The sequence below is a fragment of the Oculina patagonica genome, chromosome 4 (assembly GCF_052425735.1).
Source record: "Oculina patagonica isolate OP01 chromosome 4, crgOcupat, whole genome shotgun sequence".
Classification (NCBI taxonomy): Eukaryota; Metazoa; Cnidaria; class Anthozoa; order Scleractinia; family Oculinidae; genus Oculina; species Oculina patagonica.
In genome coordinates this window covers 59,896,394-59,917,564 of record NC_135761.1, presented here as the reverse complement: position 1 = coordinate 59,917,564, position 21,171 = coordinate 59,896,394, and the positions used below count along the sequence as shown (strand labels likewise).

The 21,171-nt window shown below is 38.1% G+C and overlaps 1 protein-coding gene across 1 annotated transcript; it reads right to left on the bottom strand.

The window, feature by feature from the left end:
• Nucleotides 1–7,862: 7,862 nt before the first annotated feature.
• Nucleotides 7,863–20,145, bottom strand: LOC144647752 (uncharacterized). The gene is made up of 4 exons (XM_078507432.1): nucleotides 19,767–20,145; nucleotides 18,674–18,794; nucleotides 11,255–11,881; nucleotides 7,863–9,225 (listed from the first exon to the last, which is right to left on the bottom strand). Exons 1-4 carry the CDS (start codon nucleotides 20,133–20,135, stop codon nucleotides 8,603–8,605), a joined length of 1,740 nt encoding a protein of 579 aa, XP_078363558.1. The 5' UTR covers nucleotides 20,136–20,145; the 3' UTR covers nucleotides 7,863–8,602.
• Nucleotides 20,146–21,171: the final 1,026 nt, after the last annotated feature.

Here is a 21,171-nt window from a genome sequence, read left to right as displayed (position 1 = left end):
TACGTTAGAATAAGGAGTGTTCGCAGTGTCTATAAGCGGAACTTCGGTATATCAGTGTAGCTCTTGTGGATCTTGGGTGGCGATGAGCCCTTCCTATTGCGCAAATCTCGGTTCATTTGACCTTTAATGATTGATTTCCTCAATAGGTTTGTTCAACATAAGTAACAAAGTTTAAATTTCACTTGATATTTCGCTTGAGTGCAGGGAATAATTTAAGCGAGGAGTTCCACCAACAACTGCAGTGGAAATTATATTGGCCGCTTTGTAAAGGTAATCACATGATTTCGAGTGCAATTTGGGAAAAATAAGCACAAGTCAATTTTTCAAAGGCTAACAAAACTGCACGAGCCCGTAGGGCGAGTGTAATTTGTAGTCTTTTAAAAAATTACGAGTGCTTATTTATCCCAAATTGCACGAGAAAAATCGTGTGATTACGTATTAATAATATTTATGAAAAAATTGCGAGAAAATATCATGCGCAAATCTATTTATTCAAACTTGGCAAATATTATCATGCGTTCATTCAAAATGAGGTCAAAGCCCAAACAACGTACAGGTTTCTCAATGTTTTAAAAGTTTCTTAGCCGAAAAATCTGGTTAAAAAGTCAACGAATTGTCTGATAAAAGATCCTGGGTTTTACCTCTTTCTTTTATCTCTTTCTTCTGCTTCTAATATTTGTCGAGCTTGAAGGCTTTCGACGGCCAGCTGAGTGAAGCTGTTTCCCTTTCCCTTCTCTGTCCCGTACAATAGAAAGCCTATAGGTTCTGTTCTCTAAGTACAGTGCCTTTCGACAGGTGTTTAAGCGATGTAGTCATTACTTGTTTGAGGCTATCTAGTCCATATTGGCCAATGTGCTTGTTTTTGAATTTGGCGTAAATAAATTCGCTCAAGCAAAGCGTGAAGCTTAATCAGCTCGTAGTTTCAATTTCGTTGGCAATTCCCTTCTTGAGAAACCAGTTTCGGGGGTGGAAGCGGAATCATGAATCATAGCTGTAAAATTGGTAGTAATCATGAATCTTTGTATATATATGATAAATGCAAATGCGGCCTTACACTACTGAAGACCTGAAAAAAAAATTTTCAGGCTTTTTTTTTTTTTTTTTTTTTTTTTTTTTTTTTTTTTCAGGTCTTCAGTAGTGTAAGGCCGCATTTGCATTTATCATATATATATTTCACACTGCTACTGCTGGACACACATTCATTTATGAATCTTTGTGTTTACAACTTGGGAATCATGAATAACATGAGATGGCCTATGGCTATAAGAATCATGAATACCAAATAAATGCTTCCATCGATACTGCATGCTTTTGAATATAGAATGTAACAAAAATTAAACTGATGGGTCAATTACTAAATTCTTAACAAATATATTCCAGAAATGGCCTGAAATCGCATTTCTGAGCATCTAATTTTCAAAATTTCCTGGGGGAGCATGCCCCCAGACCCCCCTATAGGAAGACAATGGAAACATGAATGCACCCTTGCCTTCACATCTCTTCCTTACTGAAAATATTTAATATCGGCTTCCGGTATTATTCCGTGCCAGACGAGTCTCTATTTGGAAAAGGAGACTCTGTTAGCAGGGAACCGGAATGTACAACCAGCCTGCATGTAAAAGCAAAACAACAGAAACTGGTAACACGTTATTTTGAAAGCAGGATAAAAAGAATGAATCATGAATATGGAGTAAAATTTATAAATGAATCATGAATCATCGAGGTAAAATAAGACAGGAATCATGAATATACAAAGTCCAATGATTCCGCTTCCACCCCCGAAAACCAGTTATTCCAAAAAGAGAACCAAAAACCCGTGCTTTTCAGTGCTATGGTGTTTAGAGTTGTCTTCCGGTCCTCTACTGTGCTCAAAACGCCTGCCTTTTTTTACTCGCCACTCAAAGCAGATCCAAACTTTGCGCCATTCAGATCACGTGGAAGCGTTTGATTGGCCCTCTGTGCATGGGTGCCTTTGTTTATTAACCAATCAGAAGTCTCTGTATGTTTCTCTTTTTTGCACTGAATTTCCTTTTTTCTGCACTAACCTAAATTAATTCATTTTGCATTTCTACTAAAAACTGCATTTCTCTAAGCCAATCAGATTCGAAAAATATTTTCATGTATATTATTAGTCAAAGAAATCTGCCAAGGCTTGTTAATAAATTTAAAGGTGACTTGATTCTATATAAATGATGCACTGTTCATTCACCGGCCCCTTGTCCATTTGCATAGATCGATCATTCCTCAAAAAGAAAGCCGTGACTGAAGCAGACTGGAAACGAGTTGTGATACTAGTGGTTCAGTACCGCTTTTAGGCGCAAAATTCTGAGCAATACAATTATTTTTTTTTAATTGTCCAGCTAGCGATACAATTTGGGATAATAATAACGTTTTGAAGTCAACCAATCAGACGCGAGTATTTACCGAAGCAGTATTATTAATAATTTTAATGTTTCCTTTGATTTATTTGATTGGTTTCGTTTAGTTTTACTAATTCAGCAAGACGTTTATTTGGCAACCTCCCTACCGTACATTTTACGCAAATGGAAAGTGTATAATATTAACTCAAACTTTTTTCCTGGATGTCAGTTTAGTCAGATGAAGTTAACGAGAAATTCCATTTTATATATTATTCTTTTTTGGTACTCCATTTTCAACAGATCTTGGGTGCATTACAGATCTGCTATACAATGGATTTTATTGCTTCGAAGCAATTTTGGAGAGGAACTTGGACGATGCTACAAAAATATATATGTGGAATTTGTGGTGTGCTGGAAGAAGTTTATCTTGGTGACGGATATGAAAAGAACTGTTGCAGCTGATAAAGTAGCATTTGTGACTCGGGATACCTTGGATACTCTGGATACCCTGGATACCCAGGATACCCTGGATACTTAGAATACCCTGGATACTCAGGATACCTTGGATACCTAGGTTACCCTGGATACTCAGGATACCCTGGATACTATGAAATATAAATGCCGCAAATCTAAGACCAAAAGCAACAACAAGCGGTATTTGAATGACTCCATGACTACAGCAACGATGATGAACCACGTGACTTCCTATGTGCAATATTATTGGTTTGCTACCCTCGCAACCTTTCACACATCACGGGCCAATCACAGTAGACCTTACGATAGCTGCTACAGAACTGAAAAAATTCGTGCAAGCCGAAAATTCCCCCACCCCCCCCCCCCATCACTTTTCTAATGGTCCGTCCCTTATGCGTTATTCTCATTAATTCGCATTTCTGAGGGTTGAACTTAACTTGCCAGCTATTTGTCCAGTTTTCTAGAGAATCTACAACCCCAGACAAACAACTTGGAAAGTTTTTCCCCTTTGTTCTTCCCCTCCCCATTTGAATGTTGAGCGAAAAGCGACCTTACACACACAAGGTTGTAAAACGAGGGACCAACATTGATGGGGGGACGGGGAGAACCTACAGCAGTACAAGGATGGGGATTGCTAAATTGAATTAAAAACTCTCCTTTATCGGGAATATTTTTACAACCTTCTCAACTCTTTCTGTCTTGGGTTGTAGGTCAGACTGCTGTCGTTAACATAAATCCGGAACAAACTGGGTCTGAGGATTGTGCCCTGTGGAAGGGTCTCAATGAGGTTAACCGTTAGCCATAAAACAGCCAAAAATTTAGCCGTTAGGAGTAAAAAATGGAACAAATCTTTCCCGTTAGCCGTAAAATATGATAATCGTAACACGGGCAGTAAATGAAAACAAAACATACTAGATCACTTCATCGTCCCAGAATGGTCCTAAGACCTAAATATGCTTTTAGTAATGGAAATTAATTGTTAATTTTTAAAAACAATGGAAACTTACTTTTTTTACTTCTGTTAACCGAAATGGAAATAAAATAATCGTTAGAGGTAAAAAAGCCCAAATTTTAACCGTTAACCGTAAAAGCCACCACCCCATTGAGACGCTTCTGGGACTATCTGCAGCACGAACCACGTATTACGACCCTCTGTTGCCTGTTGTTTAAAAGGTTCCTAAACCATCAATACCGTTGATCACATAATAAAGTTAGAGTTTCGTTTATGCGCTAATTTTTGTAAATAAATCCAGACGTTTCGGGACTTCTGTCCCTTCATCAGTGGAAAATCATTTTCCACTCAGTGATGAAGGGACAGAAAACCCGAAACGTCTGGATTTATTTACAAAAATTAGCGCAAAAAAGGAACTCAAACTTTATTATGTGATCAACAGACTGCGCTACACAGTTTTTAACAATATTTTGACAATATTGTGATCTTATAAATCAATACCGTGTCGGCTAAGCTTAAGTAGAAGGCGCTCGTGAGGCACATGTAGAATGCTTTCGACAGGTCTAGGAAAATGGCAGACCTCTCAACCTCAAAGCACTGGAAATCTGGAGATTGAGGTCAAAAAATTTAGAGATTTGAGTAAAAACCGGGAGATTGATCAACTGATGGACAAAAATAACTAAAAGAGGCCTAAAACTAGGCGCTAATCAAATGACTTGTTACTCTGTTTACCGTGAGATTTATGTGTCTCATCGTGAGATTGAAGTGAAAACCGTGAGTCTCACGACAAAATCGTGAGACTTGAGAGGTCTGAAATGGCATCTGTTGTTTTCGAGCTATTTCTGGATAAGCACCGGTAACAGCTTAGAAGTTGTGCGAGCGTATTATGAATCGGTGAACATTATATTTGTATTTTCCAGTCGGCAGGCAACAGACCAGTCGTGAAAGACTTGTTTAATAATATGCACAATGAAGTTGAAAATTCGTGTGCACATTCTTTCACCCTACTTTCAAAAAAGAGTGATCCTTTATGCAGGGTCACTTGCAGCTACAAAATGTATGAAAAGCTCTTTAACCAGGGAGGACTCGGTATGGAGACCGTCCCTTCTACCATGGATAGTAAAAAGTCCTTTTACTATCCATGCTTCTACTAGGGACAACTTTTCGCCAACTAGACAGATCCATATTGTTTAGAAAGTACATGTGCGACTTGACTCATCGCAACTTGATTATCAAGAAGAGCCACTTTGGGGAAGATGCAACTGTAAAATCCCCTTGACTATATTTATTTATCTTTTATTTAATTTTCTTATTATTATCGTGGTTATCTCGCCGGGAATTAAAGGACAGTTAATGCTCCCAACCCATGACATGAAAACAAGACAACAAGTTCAGTGGAAGAAAAGGGGTAAGGGGTGAAGTGCTCGAGTTGCCAATAGGAATCATGCAGAGTATTACAGGTAAGTTGGTTGGCAACGAGAGGTTGGGAACAAGCACAACAACATTCCCTGGTTCCCAAACAACTGGGGTCCTAAGACCCTTGGAAACAAACACAACAACACTCCCTGGTTCCCAAGCAACTGGGGTCCAAAGACCCTTGGGAACAAACACAACCACATTTCTGGTTCCCAAGCAACTGGGGTCCTAAGACCCTTGGGAACAAACACAACCACATTCCCTGGTTCCCAAGCAACTGGGGTCCTAAGACCCTTGGGAACAAACGCAACCACATTCCCTGGTTCCCAAGAAACTGGGGTCCTAAGACCCTTGGGAACAAACACAACCACATTCCCTGGTTCCCAAGAAACTGGGGTCCTAATCTCCAGGACCCTTGGGAACAAACACAACAGCCAACAACAGCAGCAGGGAAAGCTGACCCTGTGAGGCTATGGGGCAAAAGGGCGAATTGTATGGAGCACTTCACCCCTTCCCGTGGTTTATTTAATTTAACAAAAAACAACACTTAGGTAAGATGTTCTAAACCTATCGAAGAAGATCATAAATAAAAGTCAGTAAACGAATAACAGAATGGTTGAGTTAGTATGTGCCAGCTTGATACTTAATGTAAAAGTTATATCAATGTCTCGAAAAGAAGAGATATTGCTCAAGGCCAACAGCTGTAAGCTTGAGTTGCATACAAAATGTTAACAATTGTAACATTTAAATAAACAGACATGCTGCTTCAGTCCATAAGCTCTAAGCCTGAGTTAACATACAAAATTGTAACAATATAAAACCAATGTCTCTATAAGCAGACATGCTGCTTCAGTCCATAAGCTCTAAGCCTGAGTTTGCATACAAAATGGTAACAATATAAAACCAATGTCTCTATAAGCAGACATGCTGCTTCAGTCCATAAGCTCTAAGCCTGAGTAAGCATACAAAATGGTAACAATATAAAACCGAGGTCTCTATAAGCAGATGCTGCTTAAGTCCATTTAGTTTTACTGAAACTTGATGCTTTCTGCTTTAGTATATTGGCTCTGGCTAATGTGTTAAAATAAAAATAATCACAATCATAATAAAGGACAACCCTCTACATGGCAGTATTTGTGTGTAGAATTTTAACATTGCCTAAATGTCTACAAGTACTTTGCTAGAAGAAAACCAAAGAGGGTTGGGTGGGTGGGAATTATTTTCAGAACCATTCTAGATAAATTAATATTCCATATAAATTCGCTCCAAAAAATCCACCTATTTTAAAAAGATATGCATGTTTATAATTATAACAAACCTGCATCAAACTCTGACTCAAAGCAACTTTATTATATTTTCCATGTCTTATTTTTTGTTTCTATAATTCACCTTGTTTCTAATTATGCACCTTTACAATTCACCACAAAAAATCAGTCTATTAAAAAGAAAGACTCTAATACGCATCTATTGTAATATCCAACCACCGTGGCTTCACATATTACTGACCTCAAACGACGTATACACTGTTTCTAACTTAAAACACCGCCTTCCAATTCACAAGTGTGATATAAGTGGAATAAAGATACAGTAAAACACACGTGAAAAGTTTTTATAATTCAAGAAATCATATTTTACAACTGTTTGGAATGGCGTTATTGTTAAAGTGTAATGGCGAAATAAGCACGAACTCAACAAGTTAATCCCAGAATAAAATTAATTTGCCGTGTGGCCTAAAATTGTTCCGGATTTTAATTTTAATTTTTACGATCCCCACTATTCCCGCTATGATTATTTCAGCAAAAATCTACTCTTTTCTATATCTAAAAATATCGGTGCGAAAAGGAAACGACAGAAATAGCTTGAACAATGCAGAGCTACTGCATTGGGTAAGCATTACTGCTGCCTCATCAAGAGAGAAATCAACAAGAACAACAGAACAGTTTTAGAATGTACTGCCTTTACACGGGACCGTTCTGGAACCGGTCCGGAACGGATCCAAAACTGGACCTGCTATTTTGCAGGTCCAGTTATGGATTCGTTCCGGACCGGTTCTAGAACGGTCCCGTGTAAACACCTGGATCGGTTCCAAATGGTTCCATGTAAACAGGTCCGGTTCGGTTCGGAACGGTTCGGACCGGTCCCGTGTAAACGTAGCCTTAAAATCTACAATAATACAGCGCCAGGCAATCCCGTTTGCTATAACACTCAGCTTGTTCTATTAGAAATCCGCGAATCTTATTGGTTCTCCCACTGTTGACTTTTCTATACAGTCAAACGTTTTACAATTAAAGTGATTGTAGGCCAAATCAACAATCACCACATATAATCTGCCTGAGCGAATATTTCAATTGTTTTCATAAATTTCTAATTAAATTTCTTTCAAAAAACGATTTCCAACTATTTCTCTAACTTGCCGATTGAGCGAAATCGCGCGCAGACGAGAATGAAGTATCATTTGAAACCTTCAGAGGTGTGCACGAGCTCGTAGTTTATTCGACATTTTCGAGTTTTTAAAGTCACGTATCTCCAAATCGTCTTCCTCAACTTTAGAAATCGAGACTGAAGTTTGCCAGGCCATTTTGCTGAGGATCTCCAGCCACTTCTCCATAAATAGTGTTCCCAATTAGTTTTTTAAAGCTAACAATAAATACCATTGACACATTAATAACGTCTTTCTTCTCTTCACTTCAAACTAATTAACAATTAGACGGCAAGCTAGAGGTTTATTTCTGCTGTTACAGTTCACCACTAAATTTTCTTCGACGCTGATTGGTTTAAATTGATCACGTGACGCGATAGTGTTAATCCGCGGAGGGCACTATCAGCCCGTTGTGCCCGTGGTAAAACTTCCCGGATGGATAGTGCCCGCCCGTGAATTTTTTGTAAACAAACGTGCCTATAGAACATTCCTGATAGGAATACAATCACGCTCGTGTTGCCCTTGAAAGGAGAATCAATCAATTAGTGAATGGGAATTTGAAGTGACATTTCCACAGATTTGCTCTTCATCCACTCGAATAAGAATTAAGAAGTGTTTGGCATTTGTGGAGGAAGAACAACTGGGCGAGAACCACCAACTACCTCAACCCACATAACGCCGGGTCCGGAAATCAAATCCAGGCCACATTGGTGGGTGGCAAGCGCTCTAATCACTGCACCACACCTACTCCTCTTTTGACAAACAAAAACCAAAAAACGGCAGATGTTGGGCAGTAAATCTATTCGAATCTTTTAGTAATACAAGAGGACTGAGAAAAAGAAAAAGCCGAGTAGTTGTCGCTACAAACAGGTTTTCTACGTTTTCGGTTGGCGACCCTAACAAGAATCGAAGTTAATGAATGATTATATTTACTTTTCCCCTAGCAAGGATAGACAATATTCTTGCAAGGATAGACAATATTCACGGACTTCCATAACACTTAAATCTTCCGAGTGTGTGGTAACCTGCTTCACTAGAACTTCCTGTATCTCCAAATCTCAACTGCATCACGGGAAGGTCAGATTTTTCAGTGAGAAGACCGCTGTCCTCTCGCGACACGCTATCATTTATGTCGCAGTTGCACCCGTCGCTTGGATCTGCGCATGAATTTGTCAACCCGCATGCGCATTTGTAGGTATCAGCTGGTGTGGCTCCTCCCCAATAGTCCATAGCCACCATATTGCGTGACACCCACCAGCCAGTTTTGTCACCATTGTAGAGAAGAACGCTGCCCACGCATTCGTACTTGATAAACTGCTCGCAGTAAGCAGAAGCAGTGGCCAGACCAGCCAGTTGTGAAGCGGTGGTCAAGCCACCTGCAATGTAGTGAACGTCACGTGAGTAAGAACCCTTGCCCTCAAATCCGTCAACCAGTGTTCTAGCCTCACTGTCGTGACTGACAACTGTCACGCCAACTCCATTCTTGTCGGTCATGTCACAGTACACAGTAAATGGCTCATCGCCTCCTTCTCCATCAGGATCGATGACGTAATCGCCACTAACAGCCTGCGAGCTTTGAGACTTTATGTCACTGCAGGTTTTTCCTATGTAAGGTTACACAATTGGATGTTAAATATATTGCTGAAAAATGTCGCCAAAAAAAAAAACAATCGCAAGATTTATAAGAATTATTGCAGGTTTCAAAATAACTTACTGATCAGTAACTTCTATCTTTGCAAAGGGTGCAAATCACCCCAAGGACCTGCCCATATTTTTACCAATCAAAACGGGAATTGTTCATTTTAGTTGGAAAGTACTCCAAACACGTTTTTGCCGTATTGATTTCTAGCTAATGTGTTATTAAAGTTTGCAGCTTGTTAACTCGATTATAGGAACCTTGAACCATGAAAAGCATAAACCATAAACGATGCGTCATAAATGTTTATTGGTAGAATCGGAAAAATGAACATTACGACAAGACAGGTTCCATAAATCGTGCTTAAGAGGCTGTATTTTTTTAAACCACCCACTCAAAAACGCGTGAAAAAATAATTTCCTTCATACTCTGGCAACTGAAAGACTTACCGAGGCTACAGGGACGGCGGAGCAGTTTTCGAGGTGGGGGGGCTGACTGGTGACTTTAAGTAGGGGGGGGGGGGGGGGCTTAAAGCCCCCCAGCCCCCCCCCCCCCGGCTCCGCCGTCCCTGGGCTAGGACTAATTATAAGACCATTGAATTTGACTCAAAATGATTTTCTGGCCGCGTTAGGAGCCATTAAATATTTTGCCCCTTCAGACCCGACGCAATTTCTGGAAAATTAGATAAATAGGCATTTTTCGCGCTGCCGTAAAATATTTCATTCGCATCAAACACCGACCATGTTTATATCAATTTGTTCATAAACGTTTCTAGTTTCTCAAGAAGGTAGCAAGTTTTCCCTCGATTTACCTGGAATTGCAAAATCAAGGATATAATGACCGCTACTGATCGGCATCGAACGAAGGCTGAAAAATGACCTTGCATGCTTTAGAAGCGAATATTTCAATTTCGGGACCTAGCTGATAACTTAACTCTAAGTCCCATGTACGTTTTCAGTATTTCAAAAGTTATGATCGTTTTTATTAGTACTTGCGCGAGTATAAACGACATTTCCAGTTATATCAAAATCGAGCCACTAGAACAGATTTCGTCAGAAAATACAGCTTACCCGCTTCCCACATCCAGTTTCCAATCCTCCAGATGGCAGAATTCCAATACATTTTCAACAAAAAGGCAGGTATTATGTTCCAAACTTGAGGATAACTTCCATCGATCGAGTGAATTATTTATAGCGAACCAAAGTTCAAAACTATGGCCACCTTTCGCTAGACGCTAGATAGCGAATAGAAAAATCATTTCAGAGGTTCAGTCTTGGGGAAGCAGACAATAAACTGTCCAAGGTTATATATTATTGCCGAATTTTATATATTATTGCCGCTAAAGGAACACACCTTTTGGCTGGGTAGAGTAAAAATATCAGCTAGGTGCCGAAATTGAGATATTTGCTCCTAAGCTAGGTCATTTTTTAGCCTTCGTTCAATGCCAATCAGTAGTTGTCACTATATCCTTAATTTCACATTTCCAGATAAATCGAGGGCAACTGCTTTCTTCTTTAATAAAACATAAACGTTTATGAAAAAAATCGATATAAACATTGTCGGTGTTCGATGCGAATGAAATATTTTACAGCGGCTGGAAAAATGCCTATTTTTCTAATTTTCCAGACGTTGCAGCGGGCCCGAAGGCGCAAAATATTTATGGGTCTAATACGGCCAAAAAATCATTTTGAATCAAACCAAATCTGTTTTAGTTCTAGCCTCGGTAAAGTCACCCAGTTGCCAGAATTTCAAGCAAAATTATTATTTTCAACCGAATTTGAGTGGTCGGTTTTAAAAAATACAGCCTCTTAAAACGCTCTCACAGAAAGAAAATATCTTGCTTAATTAATAAATAAAGTATTACCATTCGGCTATTGTTCTTGGTTTATGCTTTTCTTTAATTTGATGTATGAAGAAAAGTATCTTAAATGAATATTAAGAAACAGAGAAGCTTCCTTTAGAAAAAAATATGTTCTTGACAAATTGGGGCCAAATACCTGATATTGAGCTCCCATAACACTTAAATTTTCCGAGTGTGTGGTAACCTGCTTCACTAGAGTGTCCAGTATCTCCAAATCTCAACTGCATCACGGGAAGATCAGATCTTTCTGTGATGAAACCGCTGTCCTCTCGCCACACGCTATCCTCTATGTCACAGTTGCATCCGTCGCTGGGATCTGCGCATGAACTTGTCAGCCCGCATGCGCATTTGTAGATATCAGCTGGCGTCGCTCCTCCCCAATAGTTCATATCCTTCTGATTGCGTGACACCCACCAGCCATATTTGGCGCCGTTGTAAAGAAGAGGGTTTCCCACACATTCATACTTGATAAATTGCTCGCAGTTAGCGGAAACAATCGTCAGCCCAGCCAATTGTTCAGCGCTAGTCACGCCAGCTCCAGTGTAGTGAACGTCACGAGAGTAAGTACCCTGGCCCTCAAATCCATCAACCAGCGTTCTAGCCTCACTGTCATGACTGACCACTGTCACGCCCACTCCACCATTGACTGTCATGTCACAGTACACAGTAAACGGCTCATAGCCTCCATCTCCATCAGGATCGATGACGTAATCAGCACTGACAGCTTGTGAGCTGTGAGATGTTATGTCACTGCAGGTTTTTCCTAAGTAGAGTTACACAATCGGATATCAAATAAATTGCTGAAAAATGACGCCAAAAAATTACCCCGTGCGACATTTACAAGAGTTATTTAGAAGTTGAATATAAACTTACTTATCATTTATTTCTATCTTTGCATATTTTGCAACCAACCCAAAGAACCTGGTCAGGCATATTTTTACCGATCAAAACGAGATTGTGCATTTAAGTTAAAAAGTACATCGCGCACTTTGTTCACGTAAATGATTTCTGCCTGGTGTGTGTTTAAGGACGTTCGCCCTTTTTTTATGCGCATCCTTACTTCTCATGTAATCCATGTCGCTTTGCCACGCCATGTCATTCACCGAGCGCGCGCGCTGAGTAATATTTCTAAACACATATAGTGTGGGCCGGGTAGCCGTTTCATTAACTTCGCTTGCAGTTTCCTCTATGAAATTTTTAGTGACCCCCACTATTTTTGGGATATATCACCTTTTCTGATAAATCTCTACCGATGGCCAAAAATAAGCCAAATTTGAATGTTATATAGAAGATTATTTTTTTTTTTGATTTTCTCTTCTCGCGCGAGATCAAATCAGTAATATTTTGCTGTTTTGAACGTTTGCAAATGCAATTGTTGAAGACAAGATTTACCCCAAAGGACTTCAAAAGTGAAATGAATTTGTTTAATAGACCCACTCAAATAAATGTTAGAAGATTTCGGCGGAAAATCCTTAAAGTTTGTAGCTTGTGAATCCGTTTATATGAAACAAAATTTCCAAATGAAAAGCAAATAGTTTAAAATGCCAGTAGCCATGTAGTTCAACTGGGACGAGATGGTCGAGGCGGACGGACGTGTTTTTCGCTAGAGCGCCCTTTGCCTCCGAAGAACCATGGAAATGGACCTGGAAAACCTGGAAAATCAATTATATAATGCCAGGTAAGAAACGACACCGAACGAGAAATCGAAGCGCGAAAAGTAGTGCATCAAGTGAAGATAATTCTCCTGCGGCGAAAAGAATAACATCCACAGATATCGATGCCACGAGGGCCGGCATTCCTTTACAATCAGATATGACGTCGACCCAACCGGAAAACCTATCTACGGCGGAAGAAATTCAAGAAGAACCAACCAGAAGCGAAATGTGGAAGGTTTTGATCGACATACAAGCAAATGTGGCGAAAATTTTAAACGAAAATCATGAACTAAGGAAAGACGTTGACGGTTTAAAGACATCGATGGAATTCAACAATGAGCAAGTAGAAAAACTCAAAAAGGAGAACGCACAACTAGTCAAACAAAACGGTGCCTTACAAGGCGAAGTGTATGATCTTGGAAAGCGAGTTCGCAACCTCGAAGTTGACCACGATGCATTAGAACAGTATACGAGAAAATTCAATGTCGAAGTACATGGAATACCAGAACACGAAGGTGAGAACTTGTCAGACATTATCATTCAAATAGGACAAAAGATCTCAGTCGACATAACCCATCAGGATATCGACATCGTCCATCGTTTGTACAGGAAACCTCCGGCTGTAAGACCTATAATTGTGAGATTCTCATCCTACAAGAAGAAAAGAGAGTTCTACCAGGGTAGATTTCATCTGAACAACAATGAGCAAGTAGAAAAACTCAAAAAGGAGAACGCACAACTAGTCAAACAAAACGGTGCCTTACAAGGCGAAGTGTATGATCTTGGAAAGCGAGTTCGCAACCTCGAAGTTGACCACGATGCATTAGAACAGTATACGAGAAAATTCAATGTCGAAGTACATGGAATACCAGAACACGAAGGTGAGAACTTGTCAGACATTATCATTCAAATAGGACAAAAGATCTCAGTCGACATAACCCATCAGGATATCGACATCGTCCATCGTTTGTACAGGAAACCTCCGGCTGTAAGACCTATAATTGTGAGATTCTCATCCTACAAGAAGAAAAGAGAGTTCTACCAGGGTAGATTTCATCTGAAAGACATAAACACTTCGGATATCATTGAATCTGCACAACATAGCATCGACGCAAGGATCTTTATCAATGAGAACCTTACTCAGTGGAGACAAGAACTTTTGGCTAAGGCCAGGAAAATGAAGAAAGCGAAGAAAATCAGTCGAGTCTGGACTGTTGATGGAAAAATATTCGCCCGCAAGACGGAAGAATCCAGACCAGTGAAAATCAGTGAATTGTGGGAGCTGGAAGAGCTAGAAACCTGACGTTATTATGGCTTATATCCTTTCTCACCGTTTGTTCACCAGTTATTGGTGATCAGTATGAAATTGAACGTTATTGATCTATTGAATTTAGTAGCTGATTATTTGCGATTATAATTGTGTAATTTAGGTATTCCAGGCCCGTTCAGGGGCCGGTTCAGGAGGCAAAACACAACCGTTTGTCATGCTTATTCTAATTGGATCGCTCGTCAAACGCATTTTGATACTTTGTTTTAGTGTGCATTTAGCAGCCTTCGGTAATTTCTTAGTATCTTTTTTTCTTTTCGAGTACGTTCTGTGTTTTTTTAATGTTTACTTGTATGTTTACTATGTTTATTATTTTATATTTAGCAACATTTGCGAATTGCTTTCATTGAAATTGGTTATATATCTATTTATTATGATGTTTATTAGCACCTATCGTTCTGTTTATCGGCAGCTTCTGCAGTCCCTGTTTCATGTGTATACGTCAGATAATGTCTTTCAAAATAATATCGCTTAATGTGAGAGGCATAAGCAATCTTAAGAAAAGAAGAACAATCTTTACTTGGTGCCGAAAGCGAAATGCAGATATCACTTTTTTACAAGAAACTCATTCCACACTTCAAACCAAAAGTCAATGGAAAAATGAATGGGGTGCAGAACTTAGCACCTGTCATGGGAGCTCCAATTCACGTGGAGTGGCGATTATGTTTAAAAATAACCTTGATTACACAATCCATCACACAATTCTAGACCCCATGGGAAGATACATAATTTTAAAAATTAACATAAAAGATTCAACGTATATTTTAATCAATGTATACGCTCCAAACAAGGACAAAGATCATATAGATTTCATAAACAATCTCCTCGCCAAGTTAAAAAACGAAAATCTTGAATCGGAGGAGAAAATATTCATAGGAGGTGATTTTAACTGCCCACTTAATCCAGCCTGCGACAAAAGAGGAGGTTCTCTTAACCAAAGAAAATCGGTGGTAGCATGCATTGATTGTTTACAAAATGAACTTGATTTAGTGGATATATGGAGAATTAAAAACCCGGATAAAAAAAGTTTTACGTGGAGTCAAAAATCCCCCAGAGTTTTTTGTCGTCTGGATTATTGGCTAATTTCGAATAATTTAAACGATCTTGTAAAATCAACTGATATAGTCGCTGCCATAAGAACAGATCATGACGCAATTGTCTTAGAATTTGAAGAGATAGATAAAGAGCTTAAAGGCCCTGGTTTTTGGAAGATGAACTGTTCCTTTCTTACAGATAAAGAATATGTAGATAGTGTTACGAAAATGATTCCAATTTGGACGGCAGAAGGACAAAAAGAACTTTCAGACGACCGTAGCGCTTGGGATTGGATTAAATATAACATTAGAGCGCATACTATATTGCATTCGAAAAAGAGAGCGAAAGAAAGGGTCGAGAAAGAAAGAAATCTTCAAAATGAACTCGACAAGGCAAAGAAAACATTGGATAAAACGTTAAGTGATTCCAACACTTTTCACTATCACGCAGCTCGGGAAAAACTAGAAGCATTCTATGAAGAGAAAACAAAAGGAATAATTATACGTGCACGTGCCCGATGGCACGAACATGGTGAAAAAAGTACAAAATATTTCTTGAACTTAGAGAAAAGAAATCATGTCAAGAAATGTATACGAAAATTATACATTAATGGTGTAATTAACACAGATCCGACTTACATTTTAAGGGAACAGGAACGTTTTTATTGTGATTTATATAAAAGTGGCAATAACGATCCAGACATTGCCCTAAAAAGGTCCACCTTTTTAGGTGATTTAAATATACCAAAACTTTCCGAGGAACAGAAAAGAGCGTGTGAGGGTAAAATCTCGCTAGAAGAATGTTCTTGTCTCCTTGATAGCTTTCGCGATAACAAAACACCAGGAAACGATGGTATTCCTATTGAATTCTATAAAAAATTCTGGCCTCTAATTGGCGACAGTTTTATAAGATGTGCAAATGAGTGTTTTGAAAAAGGTGAGTTGTCCTGCTCCCAAAAACAAGCGGTGAACACTCTTATCGAGAAGAAAGGAAAAGATCGCTCACTCCTTGAAAATTGGCGCCCAATTTCCCTTGTTAATGTTGATACGAAAATTATGTCAAAAGTAATAGCTTCAAGAATTAAAAATGTTTTACCCGAGATTATTCATCACAACCAGACAGGATACGTCAAGGATCGCTTTATAGGCGAAACTATTCGATCTATTTACGATGTAATGGACTACACTGTCGAAGAAAACATCCCAGGCCTCATGATTTTTATTGATTTCAAAAAAGCTTTTGACAGTGTAGAGTGGGATTTTCTTTTGAAATGCCTAGAAGCTTTTAATTTTGGCCCAGACTTCATTCGCTGGGTCAAAACGTTTTATAAAAACATACAAAGCTGCACCATTAATAATGGTACTGCTTCACGATATTTTACGCTCGAGCGAGGTGTCCGGCAGGGAGATCCACTCTCCCCTTACCTTTTTATATTAGTCGTTGAAACTCTGGCAATCGCTATGCGTCAAAACAAAAGTATTAAAGGAATAATGATCGAGAACGAGGAAACTAAGCTTTTACAATATGCAGATGATACAACTGCAGTGCTCTCAGACATTAATTCAGCAGAAACATTGTTTGAGTTATTGGATAGTTTTAAAGCGATTTCGGGACTTGAGATAAACTGTACAAAAACCGAAGGCATGTGGATTGGATCATCTAAGGAAAACAAAACGAAACCCTTCGGAATCAAATGGCCGAATGAACCGATTAAGGCCCTTGGTGTGTATTTCACTTATGATCAGAAACTGCTTAAAGAAAAGAATTTCATTGAAAGATTGGACAGCATCAAAAAGCTTATCAACATTTGGTCCTCAAGAGGCCTATCAATTTACGGAAAGGTGACAATTATAAAATCATTTCTAATCCCAAAATTTGTTTACACATGCTCGCTTTTGCCCACACCTAACGAATTGGCTAAACAATTGAATCAATTGCTATTTAAATTCCTGTGGAAAGGAACAGACAAAGTAACACGCTTGTCAGCAATAAATGAATATGGGAAAGGTGGCCTAAAAATGATCGACCTAGAGAGCATGGTTAAATCTTTAAGATTAGCATGGCTAAAACGAATATTTTATGGCAATGATGGAACATGGAAGCAGTACTTAAAACACCAATTAAAATCCATTGGGGGTCTTTTCTTTTTTAATTGTAACTACGATGTTAACGATTATACAATCTCTTCCCAGTTTTATCGTGAACTGTTATTGTGGTGGTCGCAATTCCGCGAAAATTTTGCTACCGAAAGGAACTGGCAAAACATCATTTGGAATAACAAAGAAATACGAATAGACAACAAGCCTGTTTATTACAAAAATTATGTTGAATCTGGAATCATCTGTATAAAGGATCTGCTATTTAATTTAAACAATATTGACTCCTTTGACCGCGTTTCATATAAAATAAGTAAAACTAATTTTTTACAATGGGCAGGCCTTCGCCACTCTATACCCAACCTTTCAAAAGGTAGATATGCATGCCCGCCACTTACATCTCCTTCATTTTTCATTGACCACAACATCTTCGACGTGAAGAAAAAGAAATCAAAAGATTATTATTCGCTTCTTGTTATGAACAAAGCACAGCCTCCTAATATTGTTCATAAATGGAAAAGCGATTTCAATATTTCGGATGATCAACTACGAGAATTTTTCACATTACCTCATTCCGTTGTACTCGAATCATATGTAAAGGCCTTTCAGTACAAAGTACTTAACAATATTCTTTACACGAACACGAAATTACACAAAATTGGTTACAGAACAAATGATTTATGTACTTTCTGTGAAGCGGAACCAGAATTTTTGTATCACTTTTTTTACCAGTGCTCCCGCGTCAGGCAGTTTTGGAATGATTTTGAATCTTACTGGTACCTCTTATCAAATCAAGCAGTTCGTCTTACTTTGCAAAACGTTTTGTTTGGAATAATATCAAAACAATGCCCTTCACTTGATTTACTAAATTATTTTATTATTATTGGAAAATTGTTTTTATGGGACTGCAGAAGAAACCAAACATATCCTAAAATTCAAGGTTATCAGAACAAAATACTTACTAAATATGAAACTGAAAAGAAAATTAATAAGAAAAGATATTTCGAAAAGAAGTGGATATATTCTCCCAGATAATAAGTAAGGAATTATAGTGCTAGATTCGCTTTTTTTTTTTTCGTGTGTTTGTTGCTTATTTCTTTTTGTTGCGTGTATTAATTTCGATTATTAAAAGTCCAAACTATTGATGTAAACTTGCTATATGGAAACTATTATCATCTGTTACTTAATTGTAAATTAACACTTGTTACTTTTTTTATTCCAATCACCTATGTAATGCTAAGTGTGTAAATATCAATAAAGGAAAAAATGTAGTTGGGCTGCTTTCCAAACGTGTCGTGGTCGAGGAGTTTAATACCAGAATGCCAAGAACAAATCCAGCGAGAGCCCCCAGTTTACATGATAAGTGCCTGTAGCCAACTACTTGCACGCGCTCCCTTCTGTTAATTTTTTTTTTTTTTAAAAAGTGTTAAAGTTTTGCTTACCGGTACGTTCACAAAAAGTGCCAGCAAATCCTGGCTGACAATCACAGTGATAATCATGTTGTTCAAAGTTAGGAACACAGGCGCCGTTATTCTGACAGGGATTGTTTTTCTTGCATGGAAACTGTGAAAGAAAAATAAATCGTAAATGGGTAAAGTAGATTTAAGAAAATTCACTGTTTAAAGTTTGGGAACTTCAGATTTGTTAGGGTTAAACTAATATAAATAAACACTCCATCTCAAATAAGCGTCCTCCAGTGAGCAACCATAATCGAGAACTTCGTCAAATTTGTACGGTATTTTATGCAACGAAGTAGTTATTTGTTGGAAATAACTAAAAGAAGCCGTTTTCGAATACTTCTTACTATACTGTTTAATTTTAATTAATTATTCCTTCGCTGCTGGACATTTGGCTTCACTTTCAAAATGACAATTGTTGAGCCCCTCAAATTCAAATTCCGACTGAATTTCTGACAAGGCTTCAAGCCGAATCAACTCTGCAGAACCATAATGCTAAAAGGTAGAATAAACTTATTTTTGTTATTAGGAAGATTAAGAAAATATTATCTGCAACCTACACAAATGTGACGCTTTTAAACATAGCAGAAACTCAATTCGGTCTCGTCTTTTTATATGATATTGGTCTTCTCGTTGGCTTTCCTTGAGTATCCTTTAGACAATATTTATTAGTGGCTGACATTTTTTTTCATAAACTAAGTTAGCATTTATTATTCATCGATGTAAATTGCCTTTAAAGTTTTTGTTCCTAGAGCATAACTAAAGCACTACAGTGTGGCGGCCTCAACATAAATGAAATTTCTGGTGGATTACAGCATTAGTGTTCGTGCCCATAATCAAGGTGAAAAAGTGACAATTAACCGAAGACATTCTTTTTAAAACAGTCAAGCAGCTGGCGGAGAGGATATGCTCACCTAGACGCGAACTTGAGTTAAAGCCAATAAGGCCAAGAAATTAAATGAAATGAATCATATTTAGAGTCATAGAGTCGCATTTTTGTAATATTTCAGTGAATGATTTTCCCAAAATTTTACTGAAACTAGAAGAGTATTGGTAAAAATTTTGGTTTCAAACTCACCAACGGACTGAAATGATGAAAAGTGGTGTTTTCTTGGAGATCGCTTTCCATGGCTCTGTACTTATCAGTAGCTAGCAACTCGCACAGATAAAGACCGCTGGCGTCAGGGAATGCTGCAATGTTGAACGAATAACACTTCGTTTCGCCCATACACGCGAAGACACAGTCAAATGTATCCACGATGAAAGAAGACGTAATTGTTGTCGCCCGTAAGTATTGGTAAAGCTCGGGTTTAAAGTTTCCATCGTATTCCTGGAATCTCTGATGACGGTAAATTAGGGCGCCGGGCTGAGAAGAGCCAGTTATTTCACAGACGTGTAAAACGCCAATGAATATCAACACGATAAAAGCCATCCTGTTTGCAACCATCTATAGGAAGAGTTCTTTATGCGAACTGACAGATGCCGCAGGTATTTAAAGAGCCAATATATATGCATGCTGGCATCAAGCAGTGAACTATTATTACTGATACAAACATTGTGTAGGAAGAGTATTTGGGCTTCAACCGAGTTCTTGGAATATAACGAATATACAAAATGCAACGTATACAGGAAAAAAAATACGCCATTTATAACTTGCGTTTATGACTTGGTTTGCGTGTCAAGAGTCTTCACAAGTGGTTTCAAAATATCGTTGCTCTTGATTGACTAAAAATCTAATTAACTTAATCGTGCGATTTTAAATTAAACAGTTTTGTAAATAAATAATCCAAATATTTAATTAAAATTCTTTGTAAGAATACGTAAGCATAAGCTGTGTTTCCATAGGTTCCAACGTCATTGCGAAAACATAGTTTCGCAAACAAATTTAGTTCTTTAATTGGTGTGGCAACGGACAAACATTTGCCTCGAAATGTTTCTGCGGTAAAAGTTCAAAAACCCTTTTTTTGCAAAGGTCCGCTTTAGCGAAAAACATGTTTCTTTGCCTTGCAAGGGAAAACAAGTGAAATGTTTCGAAAAAATCTGAACAAAATTTCCTTTTATGTATTAATTCTTGGTTGGTTTCTGACTTGATTTTACGTGTGTACCAATGTTTTTATTAGTGAATCCAACGTAACGTTGCTACATTATTAATTTAACGTTACGTTTATTCCCAGATATCGATATATTTTCCGAATTTGGAAAAGTTCCATGTTGAAATATAATCATGCGTGCAATAACGCTAAAAGCTGTGTTTTATAGGCCCCGTAAACGGCAAAATATTCTTTTCGAATTATGTTTCCAAAAAGTTGTTTTTTGATGATCTAACGGTGAAAATGATTTCAACGCAGAAAACAAATCTTTCTGAAATATTCGAAATATTTTTTTTCATATTGATAACATTTATCCTGGTTTGGTATTCTCACATAATAAGTGTGTGTAAACATGGTAATTAACCCCATTGGTGATTTAAGGGCGGATTTATT